We start from the raw sequence: 20,190 nt of genomic DNA, 5'->3' as shown, positions 1-20,190 counted from the left end.
GAACCTCTGGTTTCTAGAGAGTTTATGATTGCTTTAAAAGACAAATTAGCTATAAGCAAAGTAGAATTTGAATGATTTTGATCTGGAAAAAAATAGAAAATACACATAAATGACTTCAACTTTGTTTGGGATTGAGGCATTGTCAGATGAATTAATTGAATATTAGTTTATTTATGAATTGAGAACTTAAAGCAGGGAAAACACTATCATTTTAAGGGGATATAGGAGTTCAAATGGGTGAATAACTCTCACTATGGAGCAATTTGTGAATCAAAAAAGTTATGTATACTACGGTGAACAAATTTACTAGTAATTTGTTGCTACCGGAATTTTTTATTTTACCCACGTTATTATAGTGGTTGTTAGACTCCTCTATGTAGGTCTTTCTTTTGTTGTATCCTATTGTTGTAGATTGAATTGTCTGAAATCTATCTTCAGTAGCATAAAGAGTAAATTTTACAAATCATGACAGGTTTGTAGCAAGTTGTCTGAGAAATTATAGAAGCATGGATTGGTTAAACCTCAACCGACAATGAGAAGCTTGAAAATACCGCTGAGAATATTTGATGGAATTGTAGGCATCTAAATTTTATTAGATTTAAATTCATAGTTATTTGAATTATATTTTAAATAAGATATATTAATCCAAATAAATATATGGGCTAATGTAACTGGATTAATTATATAAGTCCAATATATATGGACTAAATAAATAAGTCTTAATCCATTGGGCTAGCCCATTTAATTGGGCTAAAAGTGATGAGCCCACTTCATTAAGCCCAAGATGCCATCTTCCTTGAGGCCCAGTTTGGTGCCACGTGTCAAATGATGTGGCACGCCAAGTCAAACAAAAGAGCAAATGGGATCATGCCTCGTGTAAAAATGATAAGACGTGCCAAGTCAAATTAAAAGGCCAGTGAAATCGCGCCATGTGTGCAAGTGACATGTTCTGACCAATCAAATGCGTCCTTATCACTCTTCAACCTGATTGGTCGGAAAGAGTTTTCTCTCATCACAACTCTTACCTTCCACAACTATAAGTAGGAGTCTTCATGGCTCAAAAAAGACACCAGAAGTTATAACAAGAAGACACAAGGGAACTCGTGGATCAAAGGACACAATTCTCTACAAACTGCAAGTGTTCATGCATTCAAGCACTTCAACACAAATTTCAAGTATTCAAGATCAAGAACAAAGTCAAATTAAATACAAGGCGTTCAAGATCAAGGATACTTACTTGTGATACAATTTGTGGCAACAATTAGAGTGTTCGCGATGGATAAATCAAATTCAAATTCAAGATCAAGCTCAAAGGCCCTTGAATTTATATTGGAAAAGTAGAATCAGAGGAATCATAGAGATTGTAACACTCAAATTACTTGAATCAAATACTACCATTGTTGCAATAATTTTCGATCTTGATTTTATTTTCTCGACGCAAATTTATTTTCTACAAATTCTGGCACGCCTAGTGGGACAATCTCTTCCTCTCATCTCAACTTTTCAATCACCAAACTTCAAGAACATCGAAATGTCTTCAAAGAAAATCAACTCATATTTTCTTTCTCATTTGGTGTCATCATCCTATTCAAGTAAAAAAGGGAGTTTTCTTTCCCTTTACTATTTTCTTGGGCTAATAGCGTTTCAACAGACCTTTCTCGTGCTGAAATATATAGTATCAACGACTTTCCAAGTATAGGGGCTGCCAAAACTGGAGGCTTCATCAAGTAAGTGTTGATGCTTTCAAACGCATTGCTACAAGCTTGGTCCCGCTTGAAAGGAACGCCTTTCTTCATGAGGTGACTGAATGGTTGGCACCTCCCAACTAGGTTTGAGATGAATCTCCTAAGCTATGCTAGCTTTCCTTGTAGACTTTTCAATTCATAAATATCCTAAGGCTCACGCATTTTCAAAATGGCATCCGCTTTGGCTTATGAATTTCGATCCCTCGATGTCGGACAATTAAACCAAGGAACTTTCCAGAAGTAACTCCAAAGGCACATTTCAATCCATCCTAAGTTGGTACCTCCGGAGCAACTCAAACACCATTCTCAAGTATTTCAAGCGCTCACTCTTCTCTCTTTATTTTATCACCAAGTCGTCAACATAGCATTCGATATTCTTGTAGAGAAGATCATCAAAAACATTTTGCATAGCCTTTGGTAAGTAGCACCACCGTTCTTCAAGCCAAAATGCATTACCTTGTAGCAATAAATACCCTTGGGTGTACAGAATGCAATAAACTCTTCATCTTTTGACGACATGCGAATTTGGTTATAGCCCGACGAACCGTCCATAAATGACATTGCCTCGTAGCCTGTAGTAGCATCGATCATCAGCTCTAGAATAGGAAGCGGGAATTCATCTTTCGGACACGCATTGCTAAGATCCCTGAAGTCAACGCACACTCGGATCTGGCCATTTTCTTCCTTACAAGGACAATACTTGAAACCCATGTTGGGTATTTAACTTCACGAATAAAGCCAGCTTCAATGAGTTTGTTAACTTCGATTTCAATCAATGGAACCAAGTCCGGCCTAAATCACCTTTGAGCTTGTTTAATAGGGCGAGCGCCATTCTTGACTACAAGGTGATGGACTGCTACTTTCGGGTCCAAGCCAGGCATCTCTTTGTAACTCCAAGCGAAGACATCCCTGAACTCCTTGAGTAACTCAATATAAGTGCTTTCTTTATCAACTTCTAGTAAAACACTTAGGTATGTGGGTCTTGGTTCTTCATCGGTGCCAAGGTTAACTTCTTTTTAAGGCATCAACTGTTGTCCTCACCCCTTCTTCAAGTTCAGGTGGAGCATCATTTGCATCTTCATCTTGAGGGTCCCCATTATTGAAGGATATGTGATAACACGATGAAACATCTTCCAATTCTACATCATCCTCCATTAGAGATGGAACACCATTCTTGCCTTGTAAAATAACATGACACGAAGAACCCACACTTTCTTCATCTTTGTTACGTCTCTTAGTGTAGACCACAGTATATACTTCTTTACATGAAACTACAAGTTTTGTTTGTCGCCTCACTCTAGAAGGAACCAAGCTTTGGAAATCCATAGAGATATTCTAGATTTTGGGCGAAGCGGGTGTTCTTATGCTTTGATAATTTCTCTGGAACTTGTTCCCCTTCTTTAATGGACCCAATCTCTCAAATAGGAAAGTCCTCGCAGTTGATTTTCCAAGTCGATCAAAGACTGAAGGTCTGTCAGAAGCGGCAGATTCATCTTCTAAAGTGATATAATTATTGCTTGCCCTTCTTATGGAGATACGAACTGGTGATGGTTGCTTTTACCCTAAACTTTCACGTGGTTGCCTTATAGCAACTTCTGATGGGAGCTTCCCTAATTTTGATGGCTCATTGGCATTGTATCTAGCTTTTGCAATAGCCTGTAAGCATTAGGATCAAAGCCTTCATCTGTACGCTTCGTAGGGAGTGCCACATTCTGCGAAGGATTTTGGGACACAAACCCTTCAAGTATCGTTGAGGGCAACTTTACTGCCTCAATTTGTTTTATTAGAAGAGTTAACTCCCTCAGCATATTGGTTTGGAGTTTGGTGGATTCTCCCTCATCTATCTTCTTTTTCGGGACACAACGAAGCACATTAGTTACTTTCTTGCCGTGAGACACGATGTTCCCTTTATGAGATTTATTTGAGCTAGGGTGCACTTCCTCAGCAACATCTTTGGTTTTGTCGGCAACCACCTCAGCTCTCTTAGTTGTGGACTCGTCATTCTTGCCACTCATGACATCATCAGCTTTTAGCTCCTTCATAATGTGGTTCTTCAGGTAGAACTCTGCGTCGGCGAAGTGTGATTCAACCTCGGTGAATGGCTCGTCATCAGCAACTATCTTCTTCTCGAATCCTCTCTCGTAGTACTTCAAACATTGATGGTAGGTAGATGGACCCACTTTATTCTCATGTATCCAAAGCCTTCTAACCAAGACGTTGTATGAAGTCTTTGCATCGATCACATACAGCCATGCACTTGATTATATATCTTCAATGGTGATTCCCAACCTGATCACATCTATGGATCTTTCCCCCCTTGGTTAAACCTTTGGTCATCACACAACTTTCCAAGAGTTCGTTCATGGGAATACAAAGTTCTTCCACAGTGCGAATTGGCAAGTTGTTCACTGAGGATCCTCCATCAACCAAAATTCGATTTACCCTTTCATCACGCATATAACCAACCAGGTATAATGGGTGGTTGTGAAGAGTGTCACCCAGTAGAAGATCGTTATTCGTGAATGTAACTCTTTCCTCACAAGCATTAACTTCTTGAGGAGTGGACTCGATGAGCTTTTCCGAAGATGGTGCCAACGGTAGGTCATCACTCGTTTCTTCCTCTTTGTCAGCATGGCAACAAGAGGCATCAATACCCCCATGGGAAATCTTTGTGCGGAACCAACTTGGTAAAAGCTCCTCCGAGGTCACTGGATGTCGTGGCTTTTGAGGGTGGTGCACCTCCACTTTTGCTTTCTTTAAATGCTTAATTGGATTCCATCTCCTCGGTCTTTTCACCATCATTTTCCTTGTTGGTTCTTTCATTGATCCTTTTCGTGGGCTCCTTTTATGGCGCCTACGACGAGTCACCAACGTCCAACCTTCATCATCATCTGGTTGATCGTCTTCAACTTTGTTGTTCTCCAGTAATTCTTCATCTTTACTTTCTTTAAAACTACATAATTCATCTGGACTGAATGAGCCAAATATGATAGAGACTTGGTTTGCCCTTGCTTTCTCATCTTCAAGCACGATCTTCTTTTCACGAGCCACGTCCATAACTTTGTCCTTGAAGACAAAGCACTTCTCCAGAGGGTGGCTCACAAGTCGATGATATTTGCAGTAATTTGGGTCATCAGTTTTCCCAGCTTCATTTGGTCGCTTCATCTCCGGAAGTTCAATAAGATTTAACTTGAGGAGTTCTTCAAAAATGGCTGGCACATCAGAATCCAGAAATGGGTACTCTTTCTCTTGCATTTCTTTTAGAGTCAACTTTCCACTTGGCTTATCTTGAAAAGAAGTGGATTTCATACTCTGCTTCTTGCTCACTTTCGTCGTGAACTTCACAGGTGATGTGTTGACATTCATAGCTTCTTTATTTTCAGTATTGGGTGCAAACTTGCTCCATTTCTTGACTTCTTGGTTGTCGTTCCCTTTGTGAGGCTCATAGATAGGCAACCTTTCATTTCTAGCGAAGGCCATACTCAATTCCATGTCATGGACACGAGTTGGAAGTTCTTCAAATATGCTAGGATTGATATACCTTGCAATATTTAGCGTAGGCCCCAATGCATGCCTTGGATGCACATCTCTATGCCAGAAGCTTCACTAAGCCTGTATTTGCAGTTGGGGCTTGCATTCGTACAACGATTGATAAAGTCGATAACTGGTTTACCCTTCTATTGACGAGTACTCGTAAGTTCTACCATGCTCACAGTACATCTCATGTTATAAAAGAGATTGAGGAACTCTTGCTCTAGTTGATCCCAGCTATCAATAGATCCAGCCTCGAGGTCTGTGTACCGGTCAAAAGCATTTCCTTTTAGCGAGCAGACAAACTGCTTGACGAGGTCATCTTCATAAGTCCCAGCATTGTTGCACGTCTCATCGAAGTGGGCCACATGTTGCTTTGGATTACCTTTATCATCAAACTATTGAAACTTTGGAGGTTGATAGTCAGCAGGCATCTTCAACATATCGACCCTTACAGTGTACCTTTGCATATGTAAAGGAGGACTTGGCAGCAACTTCATACTTGTTCTTAATAGTTCCTTCAATGAACTCCTTCAGTTGATCGATTGAAATCATCCCTTCAAAGAAACAGGGATAGCCTTAGCGGATGCTACTTGTCTTGGGGGGGGGGGGGAGGGAATCACTCTCTAGAACTTCTGGGAGCATGCCAGGTGCGTGGGTGGATTCTTCTTCCCATCAAGATTCCCAACCTATCTGTAGCTTGCCGATTCTAGCATCTTGATTTTGCATGCACTTGGTCAAGCCAGCGATTGCTTCTGTCAAATTTGCCAACTGCTCCTCCACAGATGAAGTGTTTGTCACCATAGCTTGCATGATTGTTGTGGACGATGGAGAGTAGCATGGATTGTCACACCGATTGATCCTCGATTGGCTCACGATATGTGGTGTAAGCGGAGAGGATCCATCACTTGAAGCATCATCATCTTCCTTCAAAGCAGAGTTCTTGGATCCGGAGAGGTCAAACAGAGCAAGAGTTTTCTTAATCTTTTCAGAAACATCAATTCCTCCTTCGGGTGCGTTTGTGGAAGATCTTGCTCCTTTTGAGGATGAAGATCCGAAAACGGGGTTGATGCTGACGGCACTTATGGTGTTTATTATCCTAAAGAGCTTGTTTTGCTCCTTGTAACTTGTCCAAAGCTTCCAAAGATAACATCGAGGATGCTTTCCACATCAGCATAAAACCTGAAATTAGCAGCCTTGGTGGATGTTGATCTAGATTCGATTTTCTTTGAAGCTATTTCGACGTTCTTGGACTTTGATGATTGAAAAGTTGAGATGAGAGGTAGAGATTGTCCCATTGGCATGCCAGAATTTTTAGACAATAATTTGCGTCGAGAAAATAAAATCAAGATCAAAAACTATTGGAACAATCATAGTATTTGATTTCAAGTAATATGAGTGTACAATCTTTATGAATCCTCTGCTAGAAATGAAAGGTTGCCTATCTATGAGCCTCACAAAGGGAACGACAAGCAAGAAGTCAGAAAATGGAGCAAGTTTACACCCAAGACTAAAAACAAAGAAGCTATGAATGTCAACACATCACCTGTGAAGTTCATGACGAAAGTGAGCAAGAAACAGAGTATGAAATCCATTTCATTTCAAAATAAGCCAAGTGGAAAGTTGACTTTAAAAGAAAACCAAGATCAGAATTTGTAGACAATAAATTTGTATCGAGAAAATAAAATCAAGATCGAAAACTATTGCAACAATCGTAGTATTTGATTTCAAGTAATTTGAGTGTTACAATCACAATGATTCCTCTGATTCTACTTTTCCAATATAAATTCAAGGGCCTTTGAGCTTGATCTTGAATTTGGATTTGTTTCATCCGCCGCGAACACTTTGATTATTGCCACGAATTATATCAAGAACAAGTAGCCTTGATCTTGAACGCCTTGTATTTAATTTGACTTTGTTGTGATATTAGGTGTTTGATTGGTGGATGATGAATTATGTGTTTGATTAGTTGGTTGTTTTATTTGGCAGGTAGTGTAGGTTGAAAAAACAGTAGAATTCTACTAAATTTTTTGCAGATTTGGGGCTGATTTCTGACCGACAAATTATGAATTTATGAATTTTTTTAATTATTTTATTCTCACATTTCGCGATAATTTTGGTGGAAAAATTCAATTATTTAATTATTTATTATTTAATTTTTCGACTGAATCGGTCGGAAAATTTAAATATTTGTTTATTTTATTATTCAAATTTGCGACCAAATCGGTCGGAAAATTTAATTTTGTTCATTTTATTATTCAAATTTGCGACCAATTCGATCGGAAAATTACCGACCAAATCAGTCGTAAATCCCTAAAATTCACCGCGTCCCAAATTATTCATTTTGAGACCAATTCGGTCGGAAATTTACGACCGTTTCGATCGCAAACATGTGTTTTCCGACCGATCATTTTCAGTCGGAAAAGCTCGATTTGCGACAATATTAACGATCGGAATTCAACTATTTTCTAGCTGTGAGTAAATCTTAGTGGCATTGAAGATCTTGCAATGTTGTTAATAGTAGAGGGAATTGAATTCTTTTTTCTTCTCCCTTTTCTTTAATGAAGATATTAATTTTCAACTGTTTGTTTATTTATATTTATATACCTTCAATCTTTTGACTGTTTTGAGTCCTCCCTAACTACAATTTTCATGTAAATAGTCAGCCTGCATGTAGTAATTACATTGAACAAAACATCTTATTTATTGATTGCACCCAAAAAAACTAAATATATATGATTGCCTTATAGGAAATTAAAAGTAAACCAATGTTTAAGTATTCAAGAAGAGAAGTCCATAGCCACTTTATAGTTTATTCTATATTTTCAGGTTCAAGGCCATAAGATATATCGGGCTATCAATGACACGAATTTGACAAAACCTAATTACTTTTATCCGAACTCTATATATGTGTTAAAAAATTCATTAAATATGAAAATAAAATATTTCGGTCGCAAGCAAGAGTTGCTAATATCCATAAACTTAATATCCTAGATCTGATTTTATTTTCCTCCATAAAAAGAGTTGAGTCACTTCTGCCTTGGTAACAAGGAGTTGCTCCTTTAGATATAAAAGTGCTTATCCTCAGAGAGAAAATGAAAACATGTACTTATCTAATTTTGTTGTGCTTGATGAATAAAATGGGATTTGCATAGCCTTTTGTTGGGCACTAAAACTGCTTACCTAATGAAAGCCGAAAGAAATCAGTGAATTTTCGTAGTTGCAATGACTCCTGATAAAAGCATTTCTGCAAAAATTGGCTTCGCCCGGACTTGAACCGGAGACCTTCAGTGTGTTAGACTGACGTGATAACCAACTACACCACGAAACCTTTGTGCCAGTGAGTATGAAATTTTTAGTAAATCTTATAATTTGTCTATGCTCAAATTTCGACCTCTTATTTTACCATGTAACTAACTTGTCTTGTTTTCCCTCCATTCATTTTCCTTTGTAACTTTTTCCTACAATGTTATATCATAGGTAAAAAGGGTTTGTATGTTAGCGATAGAGCATGTGACCAACTTTACTAGATTTTCATTTGACGAGTCTAAAGTTTAGCTTTATGTGGGACTTCAAGAGGCACAAGTTCATGATTTTTGCCTTTATGGTACAAAAAACTCGTTTTCACGTCTATAGAAGAGGAAAGAAGCCACCATACATTATTCTGTTTATAGTTTCGTTTATACTTCAAAAAATTCCAGGCAATACACTTCCCAACATTCTCAATCTTCATATACATAACAGATAAACTCATAAACCATGAGAATCCCTCCATACTAGAAAAGAAAAGTTTTTGAGCACTAAGGTCAAACCTTCTAGTAATTTTTTGTGTCGATTCAGACAAGAGATTCTTTACATTTTTTTAAAATCATTTAGTAGAACTTGCTCGTTGGACAAAAATAGTCATTGATTAGCCCACAGATTGAACAAGTACATGTTCATCTGATCCATCAAACCTATTACCAAACGGAATTTTTAGTCCAAAAAAATCTATGAACTAGGAACATGTAAATGATCATTAATAACTACTACACAAACTGACCTTGATCACTTCTCAAGTTCAGACATCCTGCCAAAAAAGAATACCAATATCAAAAAGCCTCCGCATTTTTCAACTAATGCGACACAAATGCTGGTATTTCATCAGTGATAGTGGTGGCATCACTAGTACTATTACTGTTAGAGTCATCATCTTCCGTTATGTTTCGAGGATCTGGGAGTGTTGAAATGGAAAGACTGGTGTTCAAGTTTATTCCAGTACCATCATTTTTAGGTATAACTTGATGGCAGAACCTGGAGGAAGGTTTTGAAGGCTCGACAATGACCGAGTCTGAGGCTGCCATTATCTTTTTGGCTCCCCTGTGCATGTGCGACTCACAGTACTTTTGGCGAGGAACAGCATTCCTGCTGCATCTCCATTTCTTACCATCTGATCTTCTGCACCTCTGCGGTTCAGTTTCTGAGCATGTGTTACAATCAAAACTCAAGTTAGTGTTGCCTGAAATCAGGAAGAAGCTAACAGAACTCATTTAATTCTCTTAAAATTCTAAGAATATTACAACCAAGATAACGCTGATGAGCTATTCTCAACAATCATCAAAGGTTGCTGAGCTAATAAAGGAAAGTTGAGTAAAAACGAAACTAACTTCTCCTTCCACCGTCACAGCTTTAATGCGCAGAAATAAATACAACAGGTTGCTCGGAGGTTGAAATAAATTCAATGATCATCCTATATACTTTTATTTTCTTTTGGATAAGGTAATCAACAACAACGACTCAGTATAGTCCCACAAATGGGGTCTGGGAAGGGTAGTGTGTATACAAACCTTATCTCTACCCCGATGGAGTAGAGATGCTGTTTCCGATAGACCCTCGGCTCAAGAAGACGAAAAGAGACAATATATCAGTACCATCAACAAAAAATCATGAAAATAATAACGACATCACAAGAACCAATGAATAAATGGAAAGCAGAAATAATAACCAGTAAATAAGGCCCTGAACTATGAAAATGGAAGGGTAGTGAAAACACAACACTAACGACTAGCAGTCTAAGACTGAATCCTATCAGCCTAGCCTCACACTGGTAGACTAAATGAATTCAACTACCTCCTAACCTACCACCTTAAAGCTCGACCTCCACAACTTCCTATCGAGTGTCATGTCCTCGGAGATCTGAAGCCTCGCCATATCCTGCCTGATCACCTCTCCCCAATACTTCTTAGGTCGCCCTCTACCTCTACTCGTACTCAGCAATGCCAACCGCTTGCACCTCCTTATCGGGGCATCCAAGCTCCCCCTCTGAACGTGCCCGAACCATCTGAGCCTCGCTTCCCGCATCTTGTCATCAATAGGAGCCACACCCACCTTCTCCCGAATATCTTCATTCCTAATCTTATCCATCATAGTGTGCCCGTTCATCCACCTCAACATCCTCATTTCTGCTACTCTCATCTTCTGGGTATGTGAGTTCTTAGCTGGCCAACACTCAGCCCTATACATCATGGCCGTCCTAACCACCGCTTTATAAAACTTACCTTTGAGTAGCGGAGGCACTTTCTTGTCGTACAGGACTCTAGATGCTAACCTCCATTTCATCCACCCCACCCCTATACGGTGTGTGACATCCTCGTCGATCTCCCCATTCCCCTGGATAATCGACCCAAGGTACTTGAAACTGTCTCTCTTGGAAATGACCTGCGATCCAAGCCTAACGTCCATGCCCACTTCCCTCTGCTCGGCACTGAACTTGCACTCAAGATACTCCGTCTTCGTCCTGCTCAACTTGAAACCCTTAGACTCAAGGGCCTGTCTCCAAACCTCCAGCCTCTCGTTAACGCTACTCCGCGTTTCGTCAATTAGAACAATGTCATCAGCGAACTTTTGGATATTCCATATTTCCTATAAGACAAGCGTCACCTCAAAATAAGCTATCACACATGCTAGAAAGGGATCTTCCTGGATCTCTTTTCAGATATTTGCAACCAAACTACCTTATATATTTCTTTTCACCTAGTAAAAGTGACGCACGTCTTGTCCACCATGCTACTATGCGCTCCTACAGGCCATATAATCATAGCAAATCCAAGCTCATCCTCCACCTACTTCACAAAATCCTCAAGGACCTTGAAGTAATAAAAGAACATTTTAATGCTTGCTTCAATGAATTTCATGACCAGCCAACCTAACTCGTCTAAGTAGCATAGAAGACCAAGAAGCTAGAATGACAATGATCCTTCTTCCATGCAGCAACCTAACATCTTGTTTGCCTAATTTAACACATCTCTACCTATTGGAAGAGGAAGCGGAGTCCCCTACGGTAGATTGATCAATAGTTCCATGAGGCACCAAAAAATTAGGCACTGCTCGGAGGAACTTTAATTAACAAAAAATCTAATAATCTACTTCAAATGAAACCTTCCATGATTCCTAATTCGATGAAAGAGAAGCAAAAAATTAAAGCAAAAAATTAAAGCAGGAAAGAAGTTGATTCAATTATATAATATTGAGTTTTACCTGTAGTGTGTTCAAGATCACTCTTTGCAGATATACCAAAAACTGGAACCAAACCACCACTATTCCTAGCATCTCCATAGCTCTGCTTTTGGTTGGTTTTGCTTGGACTAATACGGCTGAAATCAATACTCTTGCTATCAGCATCATTACCAGCAATGAAAAATGGGGTTCTTAGGCAAGTCACGGTGTCCTTTCTATTGCAAGTCATGTGGTTGTCTTGTTTGCTGTTGCAGGAATTGGTGGGTCTTGGTTTAGAAGATGAATCCTCGACGTTGTTATTTTGGTTATTTCTGCTAGTGGAAGACAAACAAGAAGTTTTACTACTAGCAGGAGCACATTTGCTACCGGGATCATCAGAACTAGCATACAGTTTAGTTCTCTTGGAAGTGATACTTATATCATCTGGTTTCATAACATATTCGGAAGCTTCCACATGCTTTCTTGAACGACGACCCCTATGCATGTGCTGCCCACAGTACTTCTGACCTGGAATCACATCCCTTTTGCACCTCCATTTCTTACCATCAGTTCTTCTGCACCTCCCTGGTTCAGGATCCATCATGCTCGCGTAATCAAATCTTCCCACTGAAATCAGCACCCATATTAAAAAATTAAATCGTTATGACAGTGCTTAAAAATCCTAAATATTCACGAATCCAAGTCTTCCGATCGTGTGGATGAATCATACATGGAGAAACATTTACTCTAGCCCTAAACTATCAAAGAATATTGACCACGGGATATGCATTCCCCCCATCAAGCTACCTATGAAGCATAGACTTTTAGAAATTAAAAGCATAAGAGTAAGCCAAGCTATTGAGTTTTTCAAATCTTGAGCTCATATAGTAGGAATAACGCACCAAACAATGTTTTCCCGTCATACAGTGGGACGGTAGGAGGAAAAGAAGGGGTCAAGTATGAAAACAATTCACCAAAGATCAATTCTAGTATAAATCCAGGGCAAATTATGATATAAAATAAATCTGTAATCAGTAGCCAAGGGTGTTCAAAGTCTATATTTTAATCGATAACAAGTGAAATTTTACCCTATACGTAGTACAATTTTTCGGCCAGTGGTGTCCAGTTAACCACCCTTGGCCATATATAGCTTCGCCCTGTCTGTAATCCATAATGACCATCAAATTTATCGTCTTCTCGTGCAGCAACTAGGATGCATCTAATAGGAGAATCAAAGAACATACCGGACTTTAGGATATCAAGGCGCTGCGGAGGGGGGGGGGGGGGTCTAATATAACAGGCGAAGAGCCGAAACTCAATAAAAGTATCAAGACAAAACCAATTTTTTTCCAGCAATTGAACTTCATACAATGTAGTGCCAAGTTTCAGAAAGCAAGAAAATCATTCTCGTTAGGCTAAAGTCGGTTCAATTTGGGATCTCAACATTTTTATCTTTATGCCTTTCCACTCTGTTGTTCAAAAAAAAAAAAAGAAAAATAATTCAAGTAGCTAGAAATAAACAAGACAGTTCCCCCATTACTATTACACCTAGCTACTAAACAAAGGAGAATCATCCAACAATATTTCACCAGTTCATCCAAAAAAGACACAATCTTGAATAAATAGCACCAATTTGGTTCATTCAACTAATAAAATATGGAAAAAGAAATCATCTTTAAGGGAAGGAGTACAAATAACCATGCAATCACAAGTTTAAAAGGAGAGGAAAAGAGCCAAAGAAGAGGAACATTACAGGTAGGGTAAAGTTTGTTGATTACAGCAGAGCCCAAGGAGCCGGAAACAGTATTCCAAATGGTGAAAAAGAGATGAAAAGGAACTGGAAGACCAGATACTATGTACTTAAAAATCACAGCTTGGATCTGTAGTTCATGAAACTGAGCTGTTGTGAACACAGACTTGGCAATGGCATTGACACCTTTTTCTTCTTCCTCAACCACATAGCCTAAAGACAGCTTTATGCAAGGTGGTGACCCTTCTTTCTTCTCTCTTTCATCTTTTCCTTCATCAAAGTAAGCATAATTTCATCAGTTCAAAACCCCCACAAAACAAAATTCAATCTTTCACAGATAAAACAAATACTATAAACATGTAACAGAGATAGAGAGAGATATAGAGATACCAGAGTGAGAAAGGGGTGTGGCAGAAGAGAGATGTGGCTGCATTTCTTGACTTTTACATGGGAGAAAAGCAAAGTGCTGCAACTAAAACTAACTAGTAAAATTTTTTTAGTAGCCAGAAATTGGAGAGTGTCTCAGTTTCTGAGAATACAGCTGAAAGTGCTGACACTTGCCACAGAGGCATCAAAGCCAAAACTGATGAGCACTGTAGGATAGAAAAGAACAAACAATAAAGAGATGTCCCTTCTTTCATCTCATTTTATACCATATGCATCAAGTTAATATATAGTACTATACTAAGTATTAAATATTAATACAAGAACTAGAATGATAAATAAAATTAGCATTTAAATTTTTGGAAGTTATGAAAAAATTATTAAGTAGAAGGTAGTATCATGAACTTGGAAACTCCAAAATACAAAGAGTATCATGTGCTTTAAGAACTATTCTCTCATTTTTTATGTTGTTTAGTTGAATCAACATGTAATACTATAAGACATATTGACTTAATACATTATTTTAGTAGTAGTTGAAAAATGTTAAAGCAACAAGACATATTGACTCATACATTATATTAATAATAGTAGTTGAAAAATGTTAAAGCAATAATGGTAATGTTAAATGATACTACTACTACCCATTAGAAGGTATTTTAAAATTTAAAGTACTTAAACAATTTATTAGTGAATCAAATATTTGAACTTTTTTTGCTAATAAGTTTGAACCGAAAGAATAGGGGTGGTACTGTTTGTAGAGATAATAAGAAGGACAAAAAAAACAGGTAGGAGTATAATTGAACAACAACACGGCACTCAACCCATGAAGAAAACAAAAAAACTTAGGTCAGGGCAGGGGGAGTCACTCATTATTACTGTCATGCAGGTTGTGGCAGCTGCTGCCATAAGGCCATTTCCCTACATTTGTCTGTAAATGTGAACATCTTAGTAGTAAAAGTGATTAAAGTGAGTGGTCAGAGGTTTCTGACATTATCGGTTTTTACAGCCTTAACGCAAATGGGCAGTGTACCATTCAGACCAACACCATTTCAGAAGAATTTCGTGATATCTACTGTACTACTACTAGTACTGTTCTTCGCTAGAATAATGGCCAAATGCTATGTCTTAGCACTCTGGTTAAACTAATGGCTTCAACTATCCGGCAAACTCTCTTATTTACTAGTAGTAGCTCTTAGAGTTTGTTGCTGCCAAACGTACACGTAATTATACGTGGTCGTCAAGTAATAAAGTGATTAAAACTTGGATGTCGAACCCACGAGTACTTGTGATTAACTATGAACTAAATTAGACTATCCTAATTATCTAAACAAGAATTAAACCTAAAAATATTTGATTCTAAACTAATAAATAAAGAAATGTAAATAATGAAGTTTGAACAGAGAAAGAACGGATTTTTATGATATCAATATAATGAAAACGATCTAAGGTTATGGGCTATCTAATAATCCTATTATATCCTTCAATTGAATTGACTGACTAATTTATCTAGTTTATTAATTGACATGGTTAATATTGCTCATAAGAATATGTCAAGTTCTTACCCGCCTATTCAAGCTAACCTAGCGCCTATATGTCTATGGAGTTAGAATCAACAAGAACGCATTTATAATTCCTGTAAATCAACCAAGCAAGGCAATTAGGTATATGTCTATCCTAATCGCGAATCTGTTCTCCGATGCCCAGGTTCAAGAACTTGCTCTACTCAATCCTATATGCAATCTAGAATTCCCACTTTCGAGTTCAATTCTAGATTCATAGATAGTATTCAATCGGCGAACATGCAATCAAATAATTAAGAGCAGGATTGAATAAATAAACCAACACGGCAAATTAAGAAATCAAAATCAATATCCGAATAAAAATAGTCATGAGTGGACCACATCCCTAGAACGTGAGGTTTAGCTCCACATAGACATGGTAGCCAAACAACAAATCATACAAAGAAACATAAAATTATAAAGTTTGGTGGAAGAAAGATGAAACCCGGCCTTTACGGCGGCTCCTTGCTCTCCCTGGATTGAATTTCCTTCAAAAAGTGTGTTAGATGACCTAAAAGAGGCGCTTTTGGCTTATATATGGCGTGCAAAAGTCGTGGGCCAAAGTTTTCCTTTTCCTAATCCGACTCAGCTTCCACTTCTCAGCTTCGCATGCTAGGGTGGATGCGAAACATCTACCCTTTGTTCCTTCATCTCTGATGTGCCCAGGTGCAGATGCTAAGGCAGATGCTATGGCCCGACTTCACTGCTAAGGGTGCACCAACTAGCCTTCTTTCCAAGGTTGAATGCATCGCATCCACCCTTTTCTCCTCTACTTGGAGCATCTTTTCTTCATATTTTTGCACTCCAAACATCCTAACTCATCACACATAACTTAATTGGTCAAAAAAAAAAAAACTAATAATTAACATATGTTGGGCATTTTAAAGACCAACTAGCACCAAAAAGCGGTTAAAACATGAGGAAGTAACATTATAACATATAGAATTATGCCCAACATCACCACCCCACACTTAAACCTTTGTTCATCCTCGAACAAACCACTATAGTAGACGAAGCAAAATTAAACTCCTATCATTCAAAGCACACTACACCTACGATCATGGTTGATTGCAACAATTAAGCTCTAACATATGCATTCACATACACTTCCTTTTTTCTAATGCCAAACCTCAAAAATATTCAAACAAAGACAACATGCTCATAACAATCCTAGCCTCAAAAATCGACTCAATATCACAATGCACTCATGGCTTGAACACTCAACATCATAGAGAAGGCTAATAACGTAACTTATCCCTCGTGAAACCATGTGCCCTCACAACAAATCACAGAGAATAAGAAGAATCCACGCATTCGAATCAAATACTCAAATATATTTTAAGGACTCATATTTCAAAGAAACGAAGCTCACTCTCACAAAGAAGTTATATGCATGCACTTGGTTCCATAGGCTTGCCCTTACTGTAAATCTCTACTACTATAGGCTCACTCGATCTAAAATCAATTAGGACTTTTATGGTTGTAATGTGGGCAAAGGGATGGGTAGGATATATTTAGGAAGAGTGACTCAACCTCCTAAGCACTTTAACACATCATATGATAAACTTAAGCGCAAATTCTTCAATCCACTTCAGTTTCACAAACAAGATCACACTTCAAAAATGTTTCCTCTTTCTTTAAGCACTACTTTAATTCACACTCACTAGCAAAGACAAGATATCATTTTATTCATGTACATTTTTTTTCAGCATTTTTTTTCTTTCAATAACAATTTTCTCTTCTTCTACAATTTTCGCTAGTGGTATATTCTTTTACAAAACAAGTACAACTTTCGTCACACTTAGTCCCTCCTTACTTCTTTTAGCACTCATTTCACAATTAAAGTGCTTTAAGATATAAAACGATCAAAACAATGTCAATTAAGAACAAAAAGATTATAGGCTTGTAATGTGGGTGCCAAATAAAAGTCTATAGGCTCAAAAGGGTAAATAGGGATAAATTTTATTTATGGTAAGCAATAAGCTCAAAAAGATCAAAGAAAGCCTAAAATCATTTTTCAAACCGAGCATCACCTAAAATTTCGCTTCAACTCACATACCGGGCAAGTTCTAAACACAAGTACAATACATAGACTACACAAAAATCTCACCACACATGGCGCATGACTCACTAAGGACGGTCCCATTCCGACTCTCAACAAATGCAAGTATTCACAAAGCCACGAGATATTAATCATTAAGCACAGAGTGAACATAAGTCAAGAAAATGAGACATAGGCGTCACGAGACATGCAATCTAGTATATAAAGGCATCATGCTCAATTACAAACACATAGGGAAGATACTACACATGGCAAGCCTAAATATGTTACTATCAAACAAGTCAAGACGCCTAGGAATCTCATCTTTCTTCCTCCATTTATTCGCTAAATTCCAATCTACTCTAAAAATAAAAAAAATACTACTACCCAGTTCAAGTTACATCCCATGGAAAAGAATCGATGCACAAAGAAAAACCACGGGGTACTATTACTACCTAAAGAAAGCTAAAAGACATATTTTTGGATTTTTGTTTAGACTTTAATCCCTCAAGAAAACTGTCTAGGAGATCCATCGTCGGGAAAAGTTCAATTTTTCTAATTCTTTTTCGATTTTTTCTCATAACAACTAAAATACTATACAACTACAAAAACAAAAATAAGAAGTTAATATTTTTCTAACATCCTACAACTAATTATACTGAGAAATTCTCCCACCCCACACTTAAAAGAGTGCAGTGTCACAATGCACGAATAAAGCAAAAGAGGTGGACAAGAAACTCCCTGAAAGGCAAAAGGCCGAAGCAATAGCGGCTCACGAGGTACTCAGACTTCCCCCAAGCATGGTCTTTTGTGTGGGCACCCCACACGTAGTTCTCACCATCTAACTTGCTTTTGCACTCTTCCATGGCTTTTCTCCCTATGCCCAAAATCCTACAAAATTAAAACACTACAAAAATAATAAAATAAACAAAATAAAAGAAAGCGGTAAAGCTGGGTTGCCTCCCAACAAGCGTCTGTTTAACGTCGCAGCACGACTTGAACCACTTTTTGCCTCCACCTCGAACTTATAAATTGAGCCCCCAATAGGGCATCCAGTTTGGGGCTATGCTCCTTCGGTGGGGCTACAAAGAAAATCAGGCCTAGCAATAAATTTTCCAGTCTACACTTCTTGGCTTTTAGATGAGGAATATAATTATGTCTCTGTGGCACGATAAATTCCAAAATGTAGGCACCTTGTTTCTCATCCGTTGGCTCCTCCAAAGGCTTGAATGACTCAATTTCCATGTCATCATCCAAACACAATGTTAAAAAAAAGTATGGAATGAGGACCAATACGCCGTAACTCTAGAATTGCATCACTATATACATCCTCATATGTACACACAATAGAGTCTTCACATATAATATTATCTACTTCCTCACATGACTCTAGAATGCTTTCCTCAACATGGACATCCTCAATAAAAATATGGTCTAATGTTTGGTATTCTCGTTTTAGCTCCTCAATTTGATCTAGAAGATTTTTTTCAGTTTCACACAACACATCATTAAATTGTTGGGCGTTGAACGCATCAACCTTTGCACTCAAATCTGCATCCAAGTTGTGCAAAGCCAAGCCAAATTTATCAATTTCTTGTGCAAGATCAACTCTCTCCTTCGACCAATCATTCACCAATTTTGTTAGAAGATAACGTCGTTCCTCATATTCCCTTAATCGTGAATATTCTTCCCAATACCAACCCTTACTCCCATATTCAAATTCAAACATCCCAGAGTTCAGGTCATTACAAGCCCAAAAAGACGGGCCATAAAAGTCTTCCGTCAACCAAGCGTCTTCATCAATAACCTTACCTCCGGATATTTCATCCCCAGATGTCATGCTGAGAGAACTAGAAAAACACTAAGAGAAAAATTAAACAGTTATAAGAATAAAATATTTACAGAAAGTGAAGGAAAAAAGAAACAAAACTTGTAAAGATAAAAGCAAAAGTCTAATATAGAAAAATAGTTAATTTCCAAGTCCCTGGCAATGGCGCCAAAAACTTGTTGCGGCCAAACGCACATGAAAGTATACGCGGTCGTCAAGTAATAAAGTGACTAAAAGTCGGATGCCGAACCCACGAGGACTTGTGATTAACTATTAACTAAATTAGACTATCCTAATTATCTAAAAAAAAATAAACCTAAAAATATTTGATTCTAAACTAATTAAATAAAGATATATAAATAATGAAGTTTGAACAGAGAAAGAGCGGGTTTATGATATCAATGTAATGAAAATGATCTAGGGTTATGGGCTATCTAACAATCCTATTATATTCTTCAATTGAATTGACTGACTAATTTATCTAGTTTATTGATTGACAGAGTTAATATTGCTCATAAGAATCTTTCGAGTTCTTACTCGCCTATTCAAGCTAACCTAACACCTATATGTCTATGGAGTTAGAATTAGCAAGAACGCATTTATAATTCCTATAAATCAACCAAGCAAGACAATTAGGTATATGTCTATCCTAACCGCGAATCCGTTCCCCGATGCCCAGGTTCAAGAACTTGCTCTACTCAATCCTATATGCAATCTAAAATTCCCACTTTCGAGCTCAATTCTAGATTCGTAGATAGTATTCAATTGGTGATCAAGCAATCAAATAATTAATAGCAGGATTGAATAAATAAACCAATACGACAAATTAAGAAATCAAAATCAATATCCGAATAACAATAGTCATGAATGAACCACAA

The 20,190-nt window shown here is 37.8% G+C and overlaps 1 protein-coding gene and 1 non-coding gene across 3 annotated transcripts; both read right to left on the bottom strand.

Moving 5' to 3' along the window:
• TRNAV-AAC lies at positions 8,534-8,607 on the bottom strand. Its single transcript has one exon. It is a non-coding gene; the product is annotated as a tRNA-Val (tRNA).
• Positions 9,166-14,166, bottom strand: LOC109224658 (growth-regulating factor 9-like). 2 transcript variants are annotated; one of them, XR_002067754.1, is made up of 5 exons: positions 13,891-14,166; positions 13,504-13,770; positions 11,793-12,377; positions 9,319-9,735; positions 9,166-9,232 (listed from the first exon to the last, which is right to left on the bottom strand). XR_002067754.1 is itself a non-coding variant. In XM_019389195.1 (4 exons), exons 1-4 carry the CDS (start codon positions 13,931-13,933, stop codon positions 9,392-9,394), a joined length of 1,239 nt encoding a protein of 412 aa, XP_019244740.1. In that variant the 5' UTR covers positions 13,934-14,166; the 3' UTR covers positions 9,166-9,391. The 2 variants fall into 2 exon arrangements, 1 of the variants encoding a protein (XP_019244740.1); XM_019389195.1 differs by having other exon boundaries at positions 9,166-9,735.

The sequence above is a fragment of the Nicotiana attenuata genome, chromosome 1 (assembly GCF_001879085.1).
Source record: "Nicotiana attenuata strain UT chromosome 1, NIATTr2, whole genome shotgun sequence".
NCBI classification, from domain to species: Eukaryota; Viridiplantae; Streptophyta; class Magnoliopsida; order Solanales; family Solanaceae; genus Nicotiana; species Nicotiana attenuata.
The sequence above is the reverse complement of the archived record's forward strand: the minus strand, read 5'-3'. Positions and strand labels throughout refer to the sequence as shown.